The sequence below is a fragment of the Lycium barbarum genome, chromosome 3 (genome assembly GCF_019175385.1).
Source record: "Lycium barbarum isolate Lr01 chromosome 3, ASM1917538v2, whole genome shotgun sequence".
Lineage (NCBI taxonomy): Eukaryota > Viridiplantae > Streptophyta > Magnoliopsida > Solanales > Solanaceae > Lycium > Lycium barbarum.
This window is the reverse complement of record NC_083339.1, coordinates 128,769,820-128,796,519: the sequence shown is the minus strand read 5'-3', so window position 1 is coordinate 128,796,519 and position 26,700 is coordinate 128,769,820. Positions and strand designations below refer to the sequence as shown.

At 35.2% G+C, this 26,700-nt stretch overlaps 3 protein-coding genes across 3 annotated transcripts; all 3 read right to left on the bottom strand.

Annotated features, from left to right (window-relative positions):
• Positions 1–124: 124 nt before the first annotated feature.
• On the bottom strand, positions 125–2,515 carry LOC132631334 (proteinase inhibitor type-2 CEVI57-like). The gene is made up of 4 exons (XM_060346921.1): positions 2,464–2,515; positions 2,357–2,370; positions 2,261–2,319; positions 125–578 (listed from the first exon to the last, which is right to left on the bottom strand). The coding sequence occupies exons 1-4, from the start codon at positions 2,513–2,515 to the stop codon at positions 125–127; spliced, it is 579 nt and encodes a 192-aa protein (XP_060202904.1).
• Positions 2,516–7,317: 4,802 nt separating this feature from the next.
• On the bottom strand, positions 7,318–8,193 carry LOC132632425 (kunitz trypsin inhibitor 5-like). The gene has a single exon (XM_060348350.1). It carries the CDS (start codon positions 8,175–8,177, stop codon positions 7,542–7,544), a length of 636 nt encoding a protein of 211 aa, XP_060204333.1. The 5' UTR covers positions 8,178–8,193; the 3' UTR covers positions 7,318–7,541.
• Positions 8,194–8,839: 646 nt separating this feature from the next.
• LOC132631332 (proteinase inhibitor type-2 CEVI57-like) lies at positions 8,840–11,235 on the bottom strand. The gene is made up of 4 exons (XM_060346918.1): positions 11,184–11,235; positions 11,077–11,090; positions 10,981–11,039; positions 8,840–9,293 (listed from the first exon to the last, which is right to left on the bottom strand). Exons 1-4 carry the CDS (start codon positions 11,233–11,235, stop codon positions 8,840–8,842), a joined length of 579 nt encoding a protein of 192 aa, XP_060202901.1.
• Between the last annotated feature and the right edge of the window lie 15,465 nt (positions 11,236–26,700).

The window sequence follows — 26,700 nt, the reverse complement described above, 5'->3', positions numbered from 1 at the left end:
CTCTTGCGCAAGCTGTGGAAAAAGCTCGAGATTAGCATGACTATGCATATATCGTAATGCTTTTATTTCATACAGATACATATTATAGATTGATTAGAAAGCAACAGCTCCCTTAAGAGGATTATTAATGATTTTTAAGATTCCCAGTACAAAGTAAAGATCCATCATGACCATAAAGTTTGCAACCCGCTTTTGCGGTACAACAATTGGTGCAAATTTTAGTAAGCTTGGTCAATTTATTAGATGGGCAAGTCATGTAAGCAACTTTAGGGTCACATTCCAGAGTACAAGCCTTGGATTCAATACTTTCTCCTTCACAGGCAAACTTGCCGTCATGACCAAAATAGTAGCAACCCTTGTAGCCCGTGCAACAGGTGGTGCATCCGGTAGGTTTAATTATCGTCTTTCCTTCTGGAAGGGGACACTTTGAATAGGCAATTTTTGGATCACAATTGAAGGGACAAGCGTTTAGCTTTTTGGGGTCAGATTTTCCTTCACAAATAAAAGTTCCGTCAGCACTGTAATAGTGGCAACCCTTGTAGCCTGCACAACAGTTGGTGCATATGGGATTTTTTGGGAGTCCGGAGCCAAAATGGCTTATTTTTACAGCCATTAGATAAAAATAGTATGTTTTTTTTTTTAGACCAAAATGAGTATTTCGTTGGTTATCCAACGAAATACCCACACAACGTACTGTTCCGGTGCCGATGATTTCTTGCATTTCGCTACATGTGTAGCGAAATGCAAGATTTTTTTTTTTTTAAATTTTCCTTTGCATTTCGTGAATCAATTCACGAAATAGGCATTTTTAATTTTTTTTTTTTGCAATTCGTGCAATTAAATAAAACTGTTTTTTTTTAGCATTTCGTGATGCAATTCACGAAATGGATTTTTTTTTTATTTCGTCAATTAAATGAACGAAGTTGATACGAAATGCAAAAAATTGCAAAAAAAAAAAAACAAAAAACAAAAAACCTATTTCGTGATTTGATTCACGAAATGCAAGATTTTTTTTTTTAATTTTCCTTTGCATTTCGGGAATCAATTCACGAAATGGATTTTTTTTTTTGCAATTCATGAAATTAAAACTGTTTTTTTTTTTGAAATTAAAATTAAAACTTTATTTTGAATATAAATCTAATTCAATTAGATAAAAATATAGGAGAAAGAGTAGTTGTAAATTGTTGAAACTTTAAACAGTCATAACTTTGCGCTCGGATATCCGATTTATGCAATTTTTTTTTTTTGATTTTGCATATTTTTCCGAGATCTAACAGCGCAAACCGGCCGGGCCGATTTTTTAGAAAACCTCTTTTTTCCCTTCCAATTTTAATTTTCCCCCAAATTGGCGGGAAATTTTTAGTTTTCTTTACTTATATTATGATGATGCGCAATAGACTTCAACATAAAAATTTCGGAGTAATGTAGCTATGAATGTCAATTTCACTTATGTGGTTTCAATTTTTGAAAATAAAGCTGACTAATTTTCTCAACATATAGGATAAAACTAATTTTTTTTTATCCTATTTCGTTTTTTAATACACGAAATGCAAAAAAATAATAATTATACTTTCCTATTTAAAGTTTAAACTTTAAAGTTTCACCAATTTACAACTACTCTTTCACCAATTTACAACTACTCTTTCTCCTATATTTTTATCTAATTGAATTAGATTTATATTCAAAATAAAGTTTTAATTTTAATTTCAAAAAAAAAAAAAAACAGTTTTAATTTCACGAATTGCAAAAAATAAAATAAAATTAAAAAATCCATTTCGTGAATTGATTCACGAAATGCAAAGGAAAATAAATAAAAAAAATCTTGCATTTCGTGAATCAAATCACGAAATAGGTTTTTTTTTTTTTTTTTTTTTTGCAATTTTTTGCATTTCGTATCAACTTCGTTCATTTAATTGACGAAATAAAAAAAAAACCATTTCGTGAATTGCATCAAGAAATGCTAAAAAAAAAACAGTTTTATTTAATTGCACGAATTGCAAAAAAAAAATAAATATTAAAAATGCCTATTTCGTGAATTGATTCACGAAATGCAAAGGAAAATTAAAAAAAAAAAAATTCTTGCATTTCGCTACACATGTAGCGAAATGCAAGAAATCATCGGCACCGGAACAGTACGTTGTGTGGGTATTTCGTTGGATAACCAACGAAATACCCATTTTGGTCTAAAAAAAAAAACATACTATTTTTGTCTAATGGCTGTAAAAATAAGCCATTTTGGCTCCGGACTCGATTTTTTGGACTCCCTTCTGAACGTGGGCATATTCCATAGGCAAAATTGCCGCATTCTTTGGTACATTTCTTGGGATGAATATGTTCCACCGTGCTGCATGCTTACAAGTAGAAACATTCCTACAACAAATATAGCTCTATATTAAGGAAAAGCCACACTACTTCTGTATGTGTCAAAGAAGCAAAGAGAAAAACGACAAAGGCAAATCTTACCAAGAACAAGTAGTAGGTGAGCAAGGAAACTAACTTCTTTGTGTACAGCCATTATTTAAAGCAACCTTGTTTTCTTTTTTGGGTAAGGATAGTCTATCTTCCTCCATCTATTTAAAGCAAACGAGTGATCAGATTCAACAAAGAGAAAGTCAGATATATCTATTCATTATTTGCTAATTGACATTTACATACAGCTCGCTCAATTGGTAGAATTTGATTTTTTCTTGTACTTGCTTGTGTAAGTTTGGCAAGCTCTTTGTAGCCATTTGAATTATTAACTTTATTTTTGTCAAGTGGAGATACTAATATCCAAAGTAGAAGTGCTTAGGTTACCAAGTCTAGCTAAATTACTACAATGATCCGAAACTTTAGCTATTCTATTACGGGTATAAGTACTATGACTTTATAAAAAAGTGAAGCCCTTGGACGACCAAGGCCAAAACTGTCATTCTACTCAATTATGAAAATCAACAAAAAGCTCTAGAAGCCTCCTTCAGTCTCTCTACCCGGAAAATAAAAGCATGACTACTCTTCTCTTTATTATTCCAACAATCATCATCAGTTTCATAATTCATACTACTATCTCAGTGGGTGTCGCCACCATTTCAGAGATGCTTATGTTTAGTGATAGTAGAGGTGGTTAGTGACGGTGGGGTAAGGGATGGATGGGGCATGGGGGAGGGGGTGGATGGGGATGGTGGTGGGGTTGGGTAACACCTCGGGTCTTCAGACTAATGCTTGACTCGTTCTAAGAGAGTATAACGGAATTTAGAAGGTTGCGTGTTTTCACAAAAGTGACCAAGAGGCCTACTTCAAGCAACCATAACCCCTTGATAAGTTGAGAATTTGGAAAAGCTTCCTTAATACAAGTTGTAGTATGTTGAAATGCCTTTTCATCCATAGGACCAGACCAATCAGATATCGGAGTAAGAAGTTATGAGCCTTATAAAAATGCTGCAGGAGCAGGCCACGCGTAGTGCACAGGACGCGTTCGCGATGGCCATACGTCACGGGCCTTGCGCACAAAAACTATCTCTCTGACCAAAAGCAGGACCTTCCCTTTCCTTTGACCAACGGGCCCTCAAACCTTTATGATTTCGTGCCTGGTCTCTATCTTCGAACTTCTCGTTCGATGAGACCCCGACGCTGGTATTTGCTTTCCCTTACTCCTGAATAGTGAAAGATTGAGACTTTTTTGTTTAACCCAAGTGTTGGAGTTCTAGAACACACTCTACCTTTACGGGCGCATGATCTCATTGCAGGGCTTGACCACTCATGCTCATCTCGATAAGAAGACTAGACCTCGTTCGCTAGGGCAGCTGATAGCTAGCTTAGGCTTCTCGGCCAGTTTCCCCTGTATTGATCCATTGTCTGGTGAAAGTGGGCATGCTTTCATCGCTTTCGTGCTCCTAGTTTTCCATTGCATTGCCGGTGTACTCTTATCGCTAACCCCGAGAGAGGCTATACTCTAAGAGCCAACCGACTCATTATCCCTGACCGCAAGGATTAAGAAATAGCAATGTATCAGGGGCTGAGCGTACCTTCCGCTCAGGAACAAGAAATGGAGATATTAAGTGTTGGTGCCACTTTCCTTTTTCTAGCTCTTCTTTGGAAGTCTGCAGAGTACCCCGCGATACGGATGGGCCGGGTTTTGGGTCAAATTTTCGAATTTCGTATTTTAAGCCTATATCTAAGGTTGGGGTTTATTTCCCTAGCTCCCTAAAGCTAAAAAATTACCCTAGAGATAGAGAAAACAAGTCTCAAGCCTTAAGAACCTTTCAAGATAAGTTCTTTGATGATTCTAGGTTGAATTCAAGTCCCTAATGCCTTACTAACATGATTAAGCCCTTCTAATCCATAGAATTTTGATTCGGGCAATATTGATTGGTAAGGAACCCTTTTTTATTTTGTTTTTTGTACCAGTGGATATGAATATGACCAAGTTTGGTGTTCATCTTCCATCTATATGCTCATGTTGTTCTATACACCAACAAGAGGATGCATAACATTTGTTTATGAACAGCAGGATCAGTCAACAGGTATGGTTATTTTTTAATCAATTATTTGGCATAACCTTTGGCAATGCAGGCCTGAGGCATCATATCTTCAAATGGTGGATAAATAAAGGAGCTAATCCTCTTACAGAGATGGTAACACAAGTGCTACCAGGAATTATTGTGTGGCAAATATGGAAATCCAGATGCAGTAGCAGATTTGATAACATTAAGATGCAACAATCCAGTACAATTTATCAAATCTAACAACAGCTCATTTTGATAATCCACAAAAAATTTCCAATCATCCCTCCTTTTATGAACTGGAACTTATTTTTGATATCTCTGGAGTATGCTAGAAAAGATGTGAGAGTGCTAGCTGTGAAATGGAAACCACCGAAGGCTGGTTATGTGAAGATCAACTCTGACGGGTGTTCAAAGGGAAATCCAGGATGCAATGGTGGAGGAGGAATAATCAGAAATGAACATGGCCAGCTGATCAATGCCTATGCAGAACCATTTGGGAATATGACTAATAATATGGTTGAGGCTATGGCATTAAGGACAGGAATAGAATGGTGTATCAACTCAGGGTTCTCGAAGATAGAGATTGAATGTGATTCTAAGCTTCTTACTGACTGGATCTTTAAGCATAGTGATCCTCCATGGAGTTTAAGTGATATTATTATGGAGCTACAGAACAAAATTGAAAATTTTGACAACTGGAGCATTGAACACTGTTATAGAGAAGGCAATAAAGTTGCTGATATCCTGGCCAACTATGGACTGAAGTGTACTGCTCTTGTCAACATGAACTCATTTCAGTCACTTCCCAAGGAGGCTAAGGGAGAAATTCATATGGATAAACTTCAACTAGCTTCATTTAGAAGGACAATTCAGAAGAACTCCTTTGTTTTGCACCAGAATATGTTTAGATTTTATAATTTTGATGTCCCTTGAAGGTATCCATGAACTGGAATAGGAAAGGAGGCAGATCCCCTCCTGTGATACCTTCCTTCTTTTGTGAGCTAAGATGAAATCCTACTCTTTGTATAGAATGGAGCCTGTTCCATTCTGAGTAGGTGCAGGGAGATAGCACTCCACTGTTATGTATATTCTTCTATATATATATATATATATATATATATATATATATAAAACGCTTCCACTCTATATATAGAGATGGAGGAAATTGATAAAAAAAAAAATGTGAATCCAACAAAATAATATTTCCAATACTGGTAAAAAATTTAAAAGTCACCAGTTCCAAAGGAGGACTAATTGTAACAAATTAACAATAACAATAAGGAGCATGGTAGGGTAGAAGATAACAACCTAGTTTTGCCACTTAATCGATATTTTTACGTAATTAACATTACAATTATTTGATCAAGGTCAACCTCCATCAGTAGAAGGTGACAATTCTAGTGTTCACCAGAAACAAAATTCACAAAACATCAAGTCAATACTCATTACCCTAAAGACTAACAAATTATACAAAATTAAATAAAAAAATAAAGCTGATAACATGAAAAAGTAGAGAAAGAAAAATAAGATGTTATGTAAAGCTAAGCAAGATTCATGAAAATTAAACATTAAATCACGCATCAAATAATCAAAATATAAGTTGGAGTTCAAAAGATGAAAGCAAAAATAAAGAGAAAGAAGAAGGTATGATGTGTTGTAATGGATAACAAAATATCCTTTTACTTTATGCAAAGCAATTGTATTCCTGTGCTACCTCGAATTGGAGTTATTAGAAGCTCATAAAACTCTTCTACTGCTCAACGTATTGTCCTGGTGGGATTAGTAACCTTAAATATTAGGGTTTTCTTGTTCAAGCAAAATTAGATTATTAATATTACAAAGTAATTAAATTATTTAAGGAAAATAGTAAATGACGATTTTATCTATTGTAAAATCTTTTAATGAAGGGCAAAAAGTTCAATCAATATTTCTAAGGGCCTTCACACTTTTATAGTATAGATTATTTATGATTATAGGCGACTGATAATTAAGACAGAATGCCCAAAAATTAAAGCACACTTATAGAGAATAAAGTGGCAGATGAGCTGGCCAAGAGTGGAAGAACTTAGATGTTTCTGAGAACTTAATATTATATGATGTACCTTTTGCTTTTGTGATTTTTCTATCCAACATATTGTCTAGATATGGATCCTGAACAGATATAACCTATGGTAGTGGACTCTGGTTAAAATAGGCGACTCAAATATACTTTAACTTTAAAATAGGTGACTCAAATATACTTTCACTTCCGTCCTCTGCCTTCTCACTTTAAAACTCCCCACTGAAGCTACTTTCTTCAGCCTTGAAATGGTAGTGGACTCTGCTTAAAATAGGTCACTCAAACATACCAATATTAGTAATATTAGTTTTATGAAGTTAAATTTTAGGGGAGATCTCTGGAATAATTCCAAAAGTTTAACAATGTATTACTCTCTATTCACAACATTCTGTGGTTAGCTAACAGAGTAAATTAGTACAGTAAATTACTTAGAAGTTCATCACTGATAATGTGAAGTTAATTCTAACTTCTACATAAACTTCTAGCACGGTATGTAATTCCCAAGTGACTGTTATACTTCAAATTGCGTTAATTTCAAGCATGATTATTTTACTGCAATCAATAAGGGTAGCGATGGATTGAATAAGATCCCTCCATTTTTAATAAGAGATCTTGAATTTTAATCGTGGATATGAAAAAAATCCTGTTAGGGTGCACTTCCTGCTTGAGGAGACCGCAACACAAATCCAAATTAGTTAGGCCACAATGCGGATACCGGAGGATAGGAAGGAAAAAAGTTTATCTTATTGCAAAAAGAGAACACACAAATTTAGGCCAAAAACAACACAATTGCTTACAAACACTGAAACACCCATAAAAGTTCATGCCATGTCGGCTTATTACATAAGTAGCACTTACTTATTATACTACTATGTTATTAATTATCATAATTCACAATTAGTTGTGCATTGGCTTTTGCCCCACCCGCTAAAGCAAGATGTTTTGTGCATCGGGCTGTCACTTTTACAATTAGTTGTGCATTATTGCTTAGACTAATTTCATGCGTCCTTCACAAACTTCACCTCAACCGGAACATCACTTAAACCCAAACGCTTCTGCCCATTAAATTCAATTACGCCAACATCCTTGCACATTACCTTGCAATCACTGCACACCGATGGGCAATACCTAATCTTATAATTATCACCAAACACCTCAATCTTAAACCAGTTCTTTATCGTCTCTCGACCAGGATTTTCTTTCACTCCGCCAAGTACTAAAAAGTAACTTTTGGCCCGTCGATCGTAAGGGCCCACGGTCCAGATGACATCATTGGACTTAGTACACACTGTGTAGGACAAGTTATAGTCAATGTTCAAGTCGGTGGACAAGCGAATAATGCTCTTTTTAGGATTCGCGGATGAAAATAGCAGTGGGGTGCCAGGGTAATAGTCTTCTTGAACTATGCCCAGTGGGCATGGTTTGTGATGATTGTTAATGCTGGCTAGTTCAAATCCCCAGGCCTCGTCAGGATAAATCGGTTGGACATAATAATTAGCTCCCGCTCGTAACATATTTCCAGTAGAATCATGCACCGGAATGGGTTCGGGTTTGGTTGCTTCACAAAGTCTTGACTTTGTGAAACAGTTGGTCGCAAAGAGGAGTGAAACGAAAAGCAGAAAAATCAATTTCATTATGAAAGCTGAGTGATTAAATAATAGAAAGGATGTTAGCAAATGAATGATAAAATTAGTGATTATATAGACTTTTTTCCCTCAGCAATTTGACATGCATGAAAGTAGATTAGAGCATCAAGTTTATGAATTACAATAACTGAGTCGATGGTGGTCAAAAGCAAATCCTCCTTGAAGTAAACGGGTTTTGACTTCAATCCAAAAATAAAACATAAAAATATTGTCTTTGGTATTGTATTTCATTTTCCGATTTTCGCTATATTTAATTTGATTACCTTTTAAAATCTGACCGAAATATTAATTAAAGCCGCTTGAAGGATTTGATGGGCTTTAACAGTTTTAGTGTTAAATGTGCCCTCGGATTAATTGCAATATTAAGTTTGTGCACTTTTGATTTCTTAAAGTAAAGTTAATTAAGTAAACTAAATAGTACTAGAATTTAGAAGTAAAAGACATTGACTTTTAAAGTAAAGTAAATCAGTAAACTAGCTAATACTAGAGTTTAGAAGTAATTAAAAGAAACTAGTCCTTTATTAATCTCTTGCGCAAGCTGTGGAAAAAGCTCGAGATTAGCATGACTATGCATATATCGTAATGCTTTTATTTCATACAGATACATATTATAGATTGATTAGAAAGCAACAGCTCCCTTAAGAGGATTATTAATGATTTTTAAGATTCCCAGTACAAAGTAAAGATCCATCATGACCATAAAGTTTGCAACCCGCTTTTGCGGTACAACAATTGGTGCAAATTTTAGTAAGCTTGGTCAATTTATTAGATGGGCAAGTCATGTAAGCAACTTTAGGGTCACATTCCAGAGTACAAGCCTTGGATTCAATACTTTCTCCTTCACAGGCAAACTTGCCGTCATGACCAAAATAGTAGCAACCCTTGTAGCCCGTGCAACAGGTGGTGCATCCGGTAGGTTTAATTATCGTCTTTCCTTCTGGAAGGGGACACTTTGAATAGGCAATTTTTGGATCACAATTGAAGGGACAAGCGTTTAGCTTTTTGGGGTCAGATTTTCCTTCACAAATAAAAGTTCCGTCAGCACTGTAATAGTGGCAACCCTTGTAGCCTGCACAACAGTTGGTGCATATGGGATTTTTTGGGAGTCCGGAGCCAAAATGGCTTATTTTTACAGCCATTAGACAAAAATAGTATGTTTTTTTTTTTAGACCAAAATGAGTATTTCGTTGGTTATCCAACGAAATACCCACACAACGTACTGTTCCGGTGCCGATGATTTCTTGCATTTCGCTACATGTGTAGCGAAATGCAAGATTTTTTTTTTTTTTAAATTTTCCTTTGCATTTCGTGAATCAATTCACGAAATAGGCATTTTTAATTTTTTTTTTTTTTGCAATTCGTGCAATTAAATAAAACTGTTTTTTTTTAGCATTTCGTGATGCAATTCACGAAATGGATTTTTTTTTTATTTCGTCAATTAAATGAACGAAGTTGATACGAAATGCAAAAAATTGCAAAAAAAAAAAAACAAAAAACAAAAAACCTATTTCGTGATTTGATTCACGAAATGCAAGATTTTTTTTTTTAATTTTCCTTTGCATTTCGGGAATCAATTCACGAAATGGATTTTTTTTTTTGCAATTCATGAAATTAAAACTGTTTTTTTTTTTGAAATTAAAATTAAAACTTTATTTTGAATATAAATCTAATTCAATTAGATAAAAATATAGGAGAAAGAGTAGTTGTAAATTGGTGAAACTTTAAACAGTCATAACTTTGCGCTCGGATATCCGATTTATGCAATTTTTTTTTTTTGATTTTGCATATTTTTCCGAGATCTAACAGCGCAAACCGGCCGGGCCGATTTTTTAGAAAACCTCTTTTTTCCCTTCCAATTTTAATTTTCCCCCAAATTGGCGGGAAATTTTTAGTTTTCTTTACTTATATTATGATGATGCGCAATAGACTTCAACATAAAAATTTCGGAGTAATGTAGCTATGAATGTCAATTTCACTTATGTGGTTTCAATTTTTGAAAATAAAGCTGACTAATTTTCTCAACATATAGGATAAAACTAATTTTTTTTTATCCTATTTCGTTTTTTAATACACGAAATGCAAAAAAATAATAATTATACTTTCCTATTTAAAGTTTAAACTTTAAAGTTTCACCAATTTACAACTACTCTTTCACCAATTTACAACTACTCTTTCTCCTATATTTTTATCTAATTGAATTAGATTTATATTCAAAATAAAGTTTTAATTTTAATTTCAAAAAAAAAAAAAAACAGTTTTAATTTCACGAATTGCAAAAAATAAAATAAAATTAAAAAATCCATTTCGTGAATTGATTCACGAAATGCAAAGGAAAATAAATAAAAAAAATCTTGCATTTCGTGAATCAAATCACGAAATAGGTTTTTTTTTTTTTTTTTTTTTTTTGCAATTTTTTGCATTTCGTATCAACTTCGTTCATTTAATTGACGAAATAAAAAAAAAACCATTTCGTGAATTGCATCAAGAAATGCTAAAAAAAAAACAGTTTTATTTAATTGCACGAATTGCAAAAAAAAAATAAATATTAAAAATGCCTATTTCGTGAATTGATTCACGAAATGCAAAGGAAAATTAAAAAAAAAAAAATTCTTGCATTTCGCTACACATGTAGCGAAATGCAAGAAATCATCGGCACCGGAACAGTACGTTGTGTGGGTATTTCGTTGGATAACCAACGAAATACCCATTTTGGTCTAAAAAAAAAAACATACTATTTTTGTCTAATGGCTGTAAAAATAAGCCATTTTGGCTCCGGACTCGATTTTTTGGACTCCCTTCTGAACGTGGGCATATTCCATAGGCAAAATTGCCGCATTCTTTGGTACATTTCTTGGGATGAATATGTTCCACCGTGCTGCATGCTTACAAGTAGAAACATTCCTACAACAAATATAGCTCTATATTAAGGAAAAGCCACACTACTTCTGTATGTGTCAAAGAAGCAAAGAGAAAAACGACAAAGGCAAATCTTACCAAGAACAAGTAGTAGGTGAGCAAGGAAACTAACTTCTTTGTGTACAGCCATTATTTAAAGCAACCTTGTTTTCTTTTTTGGGTAAGGATAGTCTATCTTCCTCCATCTATTTAAAGCAAACGAGTGATCAGATTCAACAAAGAGAAAGTCAGATATATCTATTCATTATTTGCTAATTGACATTTACATACAGCTCGCTCAATTGGTAGAATTTGATTTTTTCTTGTACTTGCTTGTGTAAGTTTGGCAAGCTCTTTGTAGCCATTTGAATTATTAACTTTATTTTTGTCAAGTGGAGATACTAATATCCAAAGTAGAAGTGCTTAGGTTACCAAGTCTAGCTAAATTACTACAATGATCCGAAACTTTAGCTATTCTATTACGGGTATAAGTACTATGACTTTATAAAAAAGTGAAGCCCTTGGACGACCAAGGCCAAAACTGTCATTCTACTCAATTATGAAAATCAACAAAAAGCTCTAGAAGCCTCCTTCAGTCTCTCTACCCGGAAAATAAAAGCATGACTACTCTTCTCTTTATTATTCCAACAATCATCATCAGTTTCATAATTCATACTACTATCTCAGTGGGTGTCGCCACCATTTCAGAGATGCTTATGTTTAGTGATAGTAGAGGTGGTTAGTGACGGTGGGGTAAGGGATGGATGGGGCATGGGGGAGGGGGTGGATGGGGATGGTGGTGGGGTTGGGTAACACCTCGGGTCTTCAGACTAATGCTTGACTCGTTCTAAGAGAGTATAACGGAATTTAGAAGGTTGCGTGTTTTCACAAAAGTGACCAAGAGGCCTACTTCAAGCAACCATAACCCCTTGATAAGTTGAGAATTTGGAAAAGCTTCCTTAATACAAGTTGTAGTATGTTGAAATGCCTTTTCATCCATAGGACCAGACCAATCAGATATCGGAGTAAGAAGTTATGAGCCTTATAAAAATGCTGCAGGAGCAGGCCACGCGTAGTGCACAGGACGCGTTCGCGATGGCCATACGTCACGGGCCTTGCGCACAAAAACTATCTCTCTGACCAAAAGCAGGACCTTCCCTTTCCTTTGACCAACGGGCCCTCAAACCTTTATGATTTCGTGCCTGGTCTCTATCTTCGAACTTCTCGTTCGATGAGACCCCGACGCTGGTATTTGCTTTCCCTTACTCCTGAATAGTGAAAGATTGAGACTTTTTTGTTTAACCCAAGTGTTGGAGTTCTAGAACACACTCTACCTTTACGGGCGCATGATCTCATTGCAGGGCTTGACCACTCATGCTCATCTCGATAAGAAGACTAGACCTCGTTCGCTAGGGCAGCTGATAGCTAGCTTAGGCTTCTCGGCCAGTTTCCCCTGTATTGATCCATTGTCTGGTGAAAGTGGGCATGCTTTCATCGCTTTCGTGCTCCTAGTTTTCCATTGCATTGCCGGTGTACTCTTATCGCTAACCCCGAGAGAGGCTATACTCTAAGAGCCAACCGACTCATTATCCCTGACCGCAAGGATTAAGAAATAGCAATGTATCAGGGGCTGAGCGTACCTTCCGCTCAGGAACAAGAAATGGAGATATTAAGTGTTGGTGCCACTTTCCTTTTTCTAGCTCTTCTTTGGAAGTCTGCAGAGTACCCCGCGATACGGATGGGCCGGGTTTTGGGTCAAATTTTCGAATTTCGTATTTTAAGCCTATATCTAAGGTTGGGGTTTATTTCCCTAGCTCCCTAAAGCTAAAAAATTACCCTAGAGATAGAGAAAACAAGTCTCAAGCCTTAAGAACCTTTCAAGATAAGTTCTTTGATGATTCTAGGTTGAATTCAAGTCCCTAATGCCTTACTAACATGATTAAGCCCTTCTAATCCATAGAATTTTGATTCGGGCAATATTGATTGGTAAGGAACCCTTTTTTATTTTGTTTTTTGTACCAGGATTCTTTAAGGAGAAAGAACGTCAAAAAGGTAATTCGATCACCCTATAATAGATTATAGTTATGAATTGGTGATTAGACTCTAAGTTCTTGAGAGATAAGTTAATGGGTTTGATAATAAGAAACTTATGAACTATTGTATGGTTTGGACTATTGACTTAGCGTTGTTGTAATCATATGCGTGATAAAGAATGATGTTAATTATATCTATTTGAGATTTGTAGAATCACCTAGAAGCAAGAGGTTGGGTAATTAGGTGAAGAAACACCATTAATGAAGGTTGTGGAGCTTCATGCCCACCAAATGTTTGATAAAATGCTTAGATGACCAAAGCATGAGTGTCCTTGCTAATATTGGTTCCCCTTAACTTTATTTCTATAGCTTAAAGTTGAAAGGGGCGACAAACATTGTATTACGCTTAAAGGCCGGAGTTAGGGTATGTTAAGCTAACTCTCTACGTGTGGAATGTTTATGATTCTCCCCACGCAACGTTCTTTTACGACTATTCTGAATTGCCTCAGAAATAGAGTTAAGCCTTAGTTTTATGGAAAGTTTCATAACTTCCGTTCTCTAAACGATATAGTTTCGTAATTCGTTCATGATTGCTATTCCGAATATCGTGAACTCATTACTTAGTCAGTATAGACGCGTTGTTGACACCCAATTTTGTCCCTCCTTTATTTGATTTTATCGGGTTTCTAAATTTACTGACGAGCTAAATACTTTATTTTCAAAATATTTTATTGCTACTACTATTAATATCATTACTTATACTTTTCGACGTTATGAGCGTTACTTTATCATAAATTTTGAACAGTTAGTCATCGTTTTCGTTTCGGGTTCGGATTCGTTAAATTAATTACATGACAATACTTTGTAAAATCCTTACTTTCCATATACTAATTACTATTTATCTTCACATAATAAATATTGTACTGGTTACTAAATTAGAAGCTCGAAAATAATTAAAATAGCGGAGGAAGGACCAACATTTTTCAGCCAAATTATCAGCCCATACTCTAATTAATTCAACCAACCCACATTATTCCCTACCCAAAACAATTCAGCCCACATTATTTCCCTACCCAGCCCATTACCTAATTATACCCGGTCCAACCCAAAAAACTACCCGACCCGGTCCAATTCCGCCCTAAAACCTAATTCCCTCATCTTTCTCTGTCTTTTCCTTTTTCTTTCTTTTCCGCCTCATCTCTCCCTTTCCCCTTTTCTCTCCCACTTCTCCGCCTCCCTCATCTCTCTCTCTCTTCTCCTTCCTCCCCACACCGCTACCCCACTCCACGCTCCTCCGCTACCCCACTCTCCACTCATCGCCGCACCCCGCTCCTCCTCTACCATACCTCTCTTTCTTTTCTCCTTTTTATCATCATTGCCGCTACCCCACTCTCCACTCACCGCCACTCCCCTACGCTCCTCTTCCTCCGCTCCACTACGCTCCTCCATTTTTTCCATAAAAAGGGGAATCGAGAACAGAGTTAGGGGGGATTTTTGGGGTATCTTGAAGGATTTTTGATTTTTAGGAATTGATTCAGTGTTTAGGGACACACACCATTTTCCAACCATAGTTTTCACTTTTCCGGTGAACTTTAGCCGGATATTACTCTAAAATCACCATATTTTTATACAATCAAATTTTGGGTTTTAATCGAAGCATCGTTTGTTCGTTGTCTTCGAGTAGATTCGAGACCCCATCGCCCATTCACTGCACCAACAAAAGGTCAGTGCTATCTTCTTTTTCTCTTGCCATTTTGTTCAGATCTTAAGGTGTGTTAATGGTTCTGTGTTAGTCCAAGTATTGTTTTTATATATATGTGTTGTGTATGTAGTCTAAATATCAGTGTATGTGTTAGAATGGTTGGTTTCCTGTTGTTAAGTCTACTAGGCACAATTTGGTGTAGTTAGTCCCCTGTTTGGTTCAGTTTCGTTTTCGGGTGGTTACCCTCTTGTTTTGATTCTGTGTGCAACCGTATACATGATTTTCTTTAGTTTCAATACCTCAGCATGATTTCCCCTTTGATTGTTTCTATTTGGTATGACTGACTTCAGAGGAGTGTTAAAGGTGGGTAAGCTCGAGGCATTCAGTTTCATACCCGTTTAGACGTGCATTAATTGGTATATTTAGTATATAAGGGGGTTGAAAAGGTTTCAAATCAGTCGCATGAAGTTCTTATATGTAAAAAAAAAAAATGAATTCGAGATAGCAGTTAAAAACTCTAGTATGATTATTCAAGCTTATGTGCACCCAATTTGATGTAGAGATTGCATTGAGTTGCTTTACATTAAGATAATACGCCTTAGTCTCTTAACAAAAACATTCCATATATATTCTCTTATATCGATCGGGAGTTAAGCATGAAACTGCCTCTCTACATCATATCTGTTTACTTGCATGATTTCTTTGTGGTTTATGATGTATCAATAAAAGTTCAGGGTCTGTTTGTTCCCTAAGTGTCGTTTGAATTGCTTTATACTTGTTTTGACTCTTCAGTAACTTACTTGAGACTAAACATCTGAGTCTTGTGCCAAATACTTGCCTTGCTTTAAGTCAGGCAATCGTAGTCTAGTTTGACGTTCCTTATCCTTGTCTGATTATTCAAAACTTGTGGAAGAGTTTTTCTCATTTTTGCTTTACAAAGTCTAAATCGCTGAGTCCTGTATAAACCTTTGGTGTCGTTCAGTTATTAATTTTTCTAGTGGAAGGTCTGTCAGGCAAATGAGCTTAATACATAATCACATACGACCTCTGCTGACTAGTTTTAAATACTTGCAAGACTGTTGAGAAAGCCATTTTAATACAATGGTTTGGAACTTAAGAGTCATGTTTTCCCAGGTTGTTACTGTAATGATCTTGTTTGAAGGATAATACTTGGTTTATTGCAGAAAGCAAGAAAGTCTTGAGGTTTATGAGTCATTTGTTTAATTAGAAAAGTTTCATCTAGTAATAACTAGGAATTGGAACTGTTGCTATTATGTTCTTCTTTTTCTTCTCGCTCTCCTCTTCCATGTGAGGTCTGGGTTATGCATTAATTAAATGTGTGAATGAACCAAGTGTTGCCACAAAGGTCCTATTTTCTTATTTATTATCTGACACTCTCAGTTGAGTTTAAATGAGATACAAGCTGATCTGACCCTGGCCCTGGGATGTTCCATCTTTGGTGATTTTGTTCGAAAACCATGAAGCTGGCACCTTTAATTTGGTGTTGGTTCTGGTATTATTAAAAAATCAGAATGGATTCAAAAGCGTCTAAGCATTTAAAAGCCCAGTTTAACAATTTTAAATCTATCCAAGTGACCTGCTGAGTTTTGTGAGGATGTTTGAAACTTCTTTTGTTGGTGAAACATACTAGCTGAGTACTATTTGATCATTTTTAATAAATTGAATCTGTTTGCGTTCACCCGGGGGAATTCTGTAAATTGGATGCATGTATACTATTGTAGAATACTTGTTTGGATCTATATGAAGGGAGGGATTACTGTAGTCTACTGGTAAGCCTAACGAAATGTCACAGTCCTGCTTATGCGAGCGAATGCCGACTGTTTTATGCCCAGATTTGTTTATAGCTATTAGTTGGAATGCTGCCTGCTGGTTTTGTTCTATAAAAGAATAGAAACTACATCAGATAGACTGGCCATGCCTGTGGTTGAAATGGTCCCCCATGCTTGGTGCATGTTGTTGTCCTTTAAAACACTGGCTGCACTGGGAGTTATGCAACTTCTGAGGTGATCACAAGTAAAATAGCAAAAACAATGCATAGAGGCATAAAGTTCTTGGGTTGCTAAAATTGATGGTTACATTAACTAAGTACCAGACTAGTAATTACTAAGTTGGCAGATTGATAGATTATTTATACTCGACTTTTCCATAAAGCATCTACAAAAGGATTTCTCCTAAATAACAGTACATGGTCGCATTTCCTTTAGCTAGGGCAAAGTATATTACATATGACTGAGAATTGGCTGTGAATTGAACACATCATGCCTTGTGCATTTAATATCTTGATATCTTTCTGGAAGATATACACTAACCTAGCTAGTGTCTTGACATAAGCTGTCTCCAAAATGTTATAAAGTGTTGAGTTACTAGCTCAGAAACTAACGCTCCCTCAGTTCCGTTGACACTATCTTTTTTTTTTTTTATCAGTCTCAATAAATTAAAAATGACATCTTCTTATATCTACTATAGAACAATTTAACTTTAACTTATAGCTTTATCCTTAAAAGAACAAACAGATTGTGATTGCTTCTATGTTCCCTATGAATTTGTATACATGGAATATACTAGTTATACATAGCACGTATATGAGTTAATGTGAGTTGTTAATCTGTCCTTCTCTTGAGTTTACATTATGTATGTTTAGCTTTATTCATCAATCATATACTAATCTTTTTCTTTCGTTTTATGCATGACATCTCGTGCGCGAGTTCAAGCGACTTGTCGTCTCCTTCCGCACTTGGCGTTGGGCTAAAGCCCAACACAACTCCTCTCGAATCAGCCCCCATATAGTAGCGGCCAATCCGCAGCCAAACAAGGAAATAAAATTTGGGCCTAAGCCCAATAAATGTGAACAGCAACAGTGACGCAGCAGCAGTCCCTGGAAATGGGCTGAACCCATTTAACCTATTTGCTCCTCCACTTTATTTTTTGTGCATTTAATTGGTAATTGTATGACTGATACTTGTTTATTTTCTTAGAGTAAGTAAACCTTAGCAGAATTAGTAGTTTAGTATGGGTAGTTAATTCCACAAATCACATTCACTTCTATTTTTAAAATTATTTACAGTATCTATAATATATATATTATGCTTACTGTCTTAGAAGTTTAAAACGTCACAAATCTTACACTAACGTTAGCTTATTCTAAGAAATAAAAAGCAAATTAGTTTCAACGGATAACTTTTTTTTTTCACTTTAGTTTCTGTTCAACACTTGAAATACATATTTGTTTGAAACAACTTTAGCACAACATATATACTAGTCTTTATATGAAACCTTTAAAATTTATTTAACATTAATCTTACAATAATCCTTTTAATTTGTGAGTCGGCATAATTCACTTTTTTTCCAAATACAATATAAACATCACATGTTTCGCTTCTGTTAGTTTACTTTAACTAAACTCTTTTATGCAATTACTACTTTTTACCAATTTTACTTTAAACAACTTTATCAATACTCAAAGAAAAAAAAATCATTTTCTTTCTATAATATTATATTTACACTTAGCCTAATTAAATTTTAGTTCGGTCGGTTAACCATTGTTAATGGGTCTTAAAGGTGCCTAATACCTTCCCTTTAGACTAATTGAACCCTTACCTAGAATCTTAAGTTTCGCAGACCTTAAACAGAGTTCACTTTACAAAAATAACTTTAATAAACTTTAGGTGTCCTAATTCACCATAAAATAATTAGGTGGCGACTCCTTAAAACAAATCAACAAAAATAGGAATCTCCAATATGTTGTACTCTAATTTAACTCTCCGGGGTTAAAAAGGGGTGTGACACGCGTGTTTGATATCCCATGAGTCTCAGTCTTAAAAACTCAGTATGCTTATGAACAATTAATGCTTTAAACTCCATAATCAGTTCATGAATACATGTCTCAACATAGTAATGTTCAGTATTCCAGTGATTTGCATCTCAGTATGATTCTCAGTTCCTTAATATGAATATTGAATATATGTATCTTTGCCCGAGGGCACAGTCTCATGTATACGCATACCTGGCCTAGGCCATAAACTGACACACTTACTTGGCCAAGGCCACCGATTTGTGTACTTATTTTGGGCCGAGGCGCCATACTATTAACTTTACTTTACTTCTCTTGTTCAGTTCAACTACCAATATGTTTAGTTTCAATTTTAGTTACAGTACATTATCTGTTTGTTGATTTGGGCTGCCTTTTCCCGAGCACCCCATTTACAGTTCATCTTTCAGTTGCTTTACATACCAGTATAATTCAAATGTACTGACGTCCTTTTTGCCTAGGGCCTACATTTCACGATGCAGCTACACATTTACTGGACGACGGTTCTGCCTGCTAGGATTCGCGTATCAGCTGCTTAGTGAGCTCCAACTCTTTCGGGGCGTTATCATATTTTCAGTCTTTACAGTAATTTAGTCAGTGAGGTGTGCCGGAGGCCTTGTCCCGGTAAACATTTAGTATTTCAGTACTCTTTAGAGACTTCATAGACTATAGCTGCAGTCAGTCAGAGACTTTTATTTTAGCAATGTTGGGCTACAGTTTATGTCTCAGATTATATCAGTGTTTTCACACTATGATTTATTTCATTCAGACTTTTAGAGGATTAGCAAATGTTAGTTTTATTTCCCCATTCCTTATGTTTAGTTTTTGTTTCCCCATTCCGTATGTTTTGATATCACATGTTGATTCAGCCAGCCAGTTGGTTCGCTCGGTCACATGTAGTTAGGCACCGTGTGACGTGTTACGTCCAGGCCCAGGTTCGGGGTATGACATTGGTGGGGTTGGAGGGTGGGGAGGGTGAGGGTGGGGGTAGAGCTGGTGGTTGTAGATAAAGGGACGGTAAAAATTATTGAACAAAAATACCTCTTAATGATATTAAGACTTTGTTCAGGATCTTAACGATTAAGACGTATTCAGACCAAATAAGTGCTTACATCTTAGTGTAAACAAATGCACTTAATAACTTAAGCTCTGAACCATTCATATTCAGACCTCCATTAAGTGCAGACGAATGAGGCCTAAATTAACCGATGTCTTTCGCCAAAAATTTTCATAAAGGTTGAAATAGTGGAGTATTGGGATTTGGAAAAACTATTAAAAAAAAGAGTAACTTTGGAAAAAATCAATTAATAACCTCTTGGACTTTGAAATATTTATTTATTTATTTATTTTGGATGAAGAAAAAGTCTCAAAAATTCATTTATTTTGAAATTGGGGGGAGTATTAAGAATAACTAATCTGGCATGAACAGTCACTTTAGTTCCACTAAAAAACAAAAAGTCCGCTATTTTGCTTTCTTGTTCTCATGACAGTGATCCTGTGGCATAACATTTACTAATGTTTTTACAGATTAGTACTCACATTTTGCTAACTTTAATCCTATACTTGGGAATGCTAATAAATTGGCGCTAACCTCATTTATAAATGTTAACATTATAACGAGTTACGGATGTTCTACTACTAACTTTTGCAAACATGAGGGGCATAAATGGAAATAACGTCAAGAAATTTACTTTAAAGTTACAAAAATTGCACGAAAGCGAACTCACTAGGACTTGAGCAGTTTAGAGTTGATGTCGGACTTATTAATTATTTGTAAAACTTTAGGATAAGGGACTTTTCTTTAAACTTAACTTCGTAATTGTTATACCCCATTTTAACCGGGTTGAAGCGGAGTACAACATATTGAAGATTCCTATTTGTTTTATTTTTAAGGAGTCGCCACCTAATTGATTTTACGGTGAATTAGGACACCTGATTATTAACTAAGGTAAAGCTAATTAAACCTCCGTTAATAGCCTGCTTAATCAGTGTGATTCTAGGTAAGGGTTCTATATCATCCTAAAGGGAAGGGGTTAGGCATCCTTTAGAATCCGTCAAATACGGTTATCCGGCCAAACTTAGGTTAATTAATTAATGCTAAATAAGATGTCTGAATTTTTAAGAAAAGAGCTAAGAAATGTTGCTAAGGTTTTTAAGAAAAATGTAAGAATGCTGCTTAAGATAAGATTCAGAGAAAATATAATGATTTGCATAAAAGTAAATTTTAAATGCCATTTAGAATAAGATATATAGAAAATATAATAATTTGCATAAAAGAAAACTTCAAAAAAAAAGCCATTAAAATAAACTTATAAATGTTGCAAAGACTTTAGGTAATAATGCTATTTAAAATAAAATTTGCATAAAATATATAAATAGAATGAAACGCGAGTTTATGCAATGCTTTAATAAATGTTTGAAACGACTCAAATGGCAAGACATTAATTGATTTCGCGATTTAAGAGCATAAACGAACTATAAAAAAAAAAACAGCTTATGTGAGCTTTCTTTATCCTTTTATTAACTATGCTAAAATATGCGTAATTGACTCAAAATTTAAAAGGTTATTTATAAAATATATTTTGAGGTTATGCTTGCGTATTAGTGGTATTAGAATTCCCAAGATAATGAAATATGATTCCTTTAACTCGGAAAAATGTGAATTTTACGCTATTGAAAATCCATTATTCTAAAAGTGAATATTATAAATACTATAAGTAACTTTAATATAAAGGGAAAAATGAAACTTGTGGAATTAATTATTAGTTTTTCCTTAAATTAACTACCCCTTACTAACACTGAATTCTATACTAATCTACTAAGGTTCATTTAGCTAAGGAAACAAACAAATAAAATGTTAGTTGCACAAATACAAATCAAATGCATAGAAAATGAAATAAGGGAGAAAATAATATCAAAATGGGCTCAGCCCACTTTCGGACTGCTGGTTGGGCTGCTAGTAGGAGTGGGCTCAGCTCACATTTTTTAATGCTGCGTTCAAGGAGCTGCTGTTGGGCTTCGGCCCAATAACAAACTTTCATGGCTGCTGTGGGGGTGGATACGAGAGGAGTCATGTTGGGCTTTTAGCCCAACGCCAAATGCGGAAGAAGAACGAGTCCCTAGGACTCATATGCGATGGTCATGCATAAACAAAAGAAAAGACAGATTAGTATACGATCAATAAGGCTTAAACATGTAAAGATACAAATTCAAAGCAAATTCCATGGATTATATATGTACTATGTATATTTAAGTATATTTCGTACATGCACAGTCATATGGATAGGGATGTATTAAATACACTAACATATATGAATTCAAATAAACCCAAATTTCACACAGATCTGATCCTACCCTCTTGAACCTTTCTCGAGACAGTTTGAGGGCAAGAAAACAGCAAACCAATATTCCAAAGTATACTTACTAAGTATAACAGTCTAGTTAATATATCAGCAGCTTCCAAACAACTAAAAAAAATGAGTTGACAGGTATGAAACTGGACAAGATTAAGTAACACTCTTAACATGCAACTAATATTCCAACACATTAGACATCACAACCACAAGTCCTTGAATTCATATTCATTGCCACAGATAAGGTCAACATGGTTTTAGCATAGACTTCTATAACTCTGACTCCTACGTTCATTGATCAAACAGATAAGATTATACTTCTTACAGTCTTAAATTAACTCTGTCAAAACTACATTCTCAATGACAGATTTGGGAAAAAGGGTCTCTTAGTACAACTCTTCTTTAGTCAACATATAAAAGAGGAAAAGGCATTGAATTGAGTCTCAGACCAGAAAACACACAACTGCATGTTTCCTCAATAAAGAGTTTCAACTATTGATCACAAGCTTCAACAGAATGCCCACACAGTTTTAAATAGCCGGGATTGAATTTAAAAGCTTTTGACCCAAAAAAGAAAAAATATTCTGAGATTGTAGATACCAAAACAAACAACAAGTTGATAACATAGGCCACACGGTTTAAACAGAGTCATTTAAGGGAGCATACAAAGGTCTTGGTTACTTTAATAACTCAAGTCACGTGACATTTCACCCTCAAAAGGTGCAATTTTAAGTTTAGCAGGCATAAAGGTGTTGTCGTAGAGTCAACTAGGCACCTTGCAAGCAATAATGGGTTCAAACAACATATCTCAGATACATTACTCTAGCATATTACACACCATAAGCCATAAATAACCTTGAAGATGACTTAAACAAGTATCGGCATGCTTTAAATGTCCATTCCAGCTTATACATTAGTCTAGGTCAGATAGCAGGTAGGCAAATATATGAGCTTATATACTGCATAGCATGCTCACATCAGGTTGAGCAGTTACAATACACATTAGTGAAAATTAAGCATAAAAAGGCAACAAGATAGCCAATCACAGGGAAACCAACTATATTAATATGATTTTCATATTTCTAGACCATAGCAAAGTGTGACATTAAAACAGTGCCATAGTAGAGAGAGCTAAGCAAACCCATGTTTTAGCTAATATGCAAGGATCAACCATGGCTTTCTTGGTAGTGCTTAAGTCAACAAAACAAACATGATGAGGTTCAGACTAATTGGTAGTGTTATAAGGCAGGGATTACACATTCAAACATAGTCATCTTGACAAAGGAGAGTCTGAACATGCACTTAACAACAACACACTTGAGTTATTTATAGCATCTCTTTATCATTTAACCAAACTATATTTCTATATTTAGCACAATAAATAAGCTAACAAGATTATAAATAGGATTATATCACGTGCTTGGGAAAGTGGCAGGCAGAACATAGACAAATATACACATAACAGCCTGATTCAGGACCGTAATACTTAGATCTTACTACACAGCAGTTCACTAATCTATTTTAACCGAAGCAACACATAAATCAACTAAACTAACATATCATATATTCCTACCTTAAATATACCGGACCAACGTAATACTTAAGACATATTCAATTAAAACAAGCTAAACTAAAACCTAAAACATGCTCAACAGACCTTGCCCATACGTTTCAGGCTAGACTAAGGCATTTCCACGCATAAAACTACATAAATCACATAAGATAGGCTTAAATACATAATTGACATTATCTAACTAATTTACTAACATATCAAAATGCTTTAACTACTGATTCAGCGTAAAAAGAACAGGGCTAGCAAATTACATAAGAGCTAAACAAGTCCAAAACTAATACACAAACAGATCATCCTACTAACATAAACTAATCAACATGCTTAAGCTAAACACATAACACATAACAAGTAATAAAAAAAATAAAATGTAGAAAGAATTAAATAGAAGGAAGATTACTGACCTTTTGCAGGTGCAGCGAAGTGGAGCCTCGAGCCTCCAATCTACCTCGAAATAACACAAACTCCGAGCTCTCGGTACTCAAACTCGAACGAGCAAAAACAGGATGGATTTATTATTTTTTGAGGTAATATCCAGGAAACTGAAACTAATATTAAAAGGGAATTTGAGCGATTAAAGACTTTGTATTTTCGGGTATTCAAAAGGGATTGAAATAACTCCTATTTTTTACGGATTCGAAGCAGCCATGAATAATATTTCTTAGGGGGATCTCTCCCTTGTTCTTTTCAAGGGATTTTCGGGTTCTAGAAGCTTAATATCCTTAAAGGGGTTTCTTGCAATTCCCGAACTTGATTTTTTTTTTTTTCCGATCTCCCTTTCCTTATTTCGAAACTCCTATTTATAAGGGAATTTCTCTCGTTTGCTTTGCACTGTGTTGAATAAAAATAGATACGCGTGGGGAACTGGGGGAATTTGGTAGCAGTGAGCGTGGGGAGCAGGAGAAGATGGGGGGTGGTGACAACGTGTGGAAGTTCAGTGGAACAGAGGGATGGAGAACAAGGGATGGAGAACACGAGAAAATGGAAGTGTCAGAGGAAACGTGGGGAAGGCATGGGAGAGCAGAGAGGGAGAAGAGAGATGAAGGGGGGGAGCGTGTGCGGCGGCTAGGGTTTTAGGGGTAAAGGGAAAGAGGAGAAGAGAAGAGGAGGCGGAGGTGAAAAGGAAAATGAGAATAAAATGGATCGGACCCGGTCCATTTGTGGACTGGGTCGATTTTTAGACCGGGTATTAAAAGAATGGGCTAATAAATTTAAATATGGACTGGTCTAAAATTTGGGTCAAAATATAGGCTGGTCAAAAAATATTTATGAGTTGATTGGACTTTGATTTGGAATCCGATAAATCAAAATACGGACTGAGTGCAAGAAATAGTTTGGCTTCTAAATTTGAATAAAAGACCCATTTTAATTAACGATATACTGAGGGTGACAAAATATTACTTAATACAAAATGTGTGATTATTAGGACTCGGGTAATAAAATGATATGATGTTGCAATAGCCGTGCAATAATATTTTAACAATAAATAAACGTTGTCATTAAAATGCGCGAAATAAAATGCGATGTGTATGCGGAAGTGGGTAAAACATTGAAATGCACATTTTAATAATACTAAATAATAGTAGCGAGTGAATAGCGGTAATAATACTGCTAATAATAACAATGGTACTATTTGTTGTAATGACCATAATAATAATAATAATAATGATAATGGTAAATATAATAATAATCAATAATAATAATAATAATAACTTAATAATAATGATAATAATAGTAATAATAATAATGGTAGTAATGACAGTAGTAAAAGATAATGACAGGATAATGAAATGCCGGTATTAATAAGCTAATTATAGTAAAAAATGCAAATAATTATTTTTTAAAGTTGCAAAAATATTAGAAGTGAAAAATAGGTATTTTGAAGGAAAGGTGGGACAAAATTGGGTGTCAACAGTAATATAAACTTCTCTTTTGATAGTGATCACACACACACTTCAATTTTACGTAGTAACTATTTTAAACTATTTATCATTAATGTAAAAAAAAATAAAAAAATTTATCATGGTACTCAAAGTTGGGCTGGATAATGCAATAGAAAGGAACTTAATCCCAATATAGATAGAAACGGGTGTACCGATTTGTGCACTTATATAGGGCCAAGGCACCATACTATTAACTCAATTAATACAAGTGATTTCATATTCAGAATAGGGAGCACTTATTACTTTACTTATCTTGTTCAGTTCAACTATCACTATGTTCAGTTTCAGTTTCAGTTACAGTATATTATCTGTTTGTTGATTTGGGATGCCCCTTCCCGAGCACCCCATTTACAGTTCATCTTTCAGTTGCTTTACATACCAGTACAATTCAAATGTACTGACATTCCTTTTGCCGGGGGCCTCCATTTCACGATGCAGGTACAGATTTACATAATGACGGATCTGCCCGCTAGGATTGGCATATCAACTGCTTGGCGAGCCCCAACTCTTTCAGGGCATTATCATATTTTCATTCTTTAAAGTATTTCATTCAGTGAGGTATATCGGGGGCCTTGTCCCAGTAAACATTCAGTATTTCAGTACTCTTTAGAGACTTAATAGACTATAGTTGCAGTCAGTCAAAGACATTTATGTTAGCCATGTTAGGCTACAGTTTATGTCTCAAACTTATATTAGTGTTTTCGCACTATGATTTATTTCATTCAGACTTTTAATTAGTAGATTAGCACGTGTTAGTTTTATTTCCCCATTCCGTATGTTTTGATATCACATGTTGATTCAACCAGCCAGTTGGTTTGCTCGGTCACGTGTAGTCAGGCACCGTGTGACGTGTTACGTCCAGGCCCAGGTTCGGGGCGTGACATGGATTGGGTTAGAGGGTGGGTGGGGTGGGGAGGGTGAGGGTGGGGGTCGAGCGGGTGGTTGTAGATAAAGGGACGGTAAAAATTATTCGCACAAAAATACCTCTTAATGATATGAACACTTTGTTCAAGATCTTAATGATTAAGACGTATTCATACTAAGTAAGTGCTTAGATCTTAATATAAATAAATGCATTTAATAACTTAAGCTTTGAACTAGTCATATTCAGACCTCCATTAAGTGCAGACGAATGAGACCTAAATTACCCGATGTCTAAACTTTTCTTAAAGGTTGAAATAGTGGA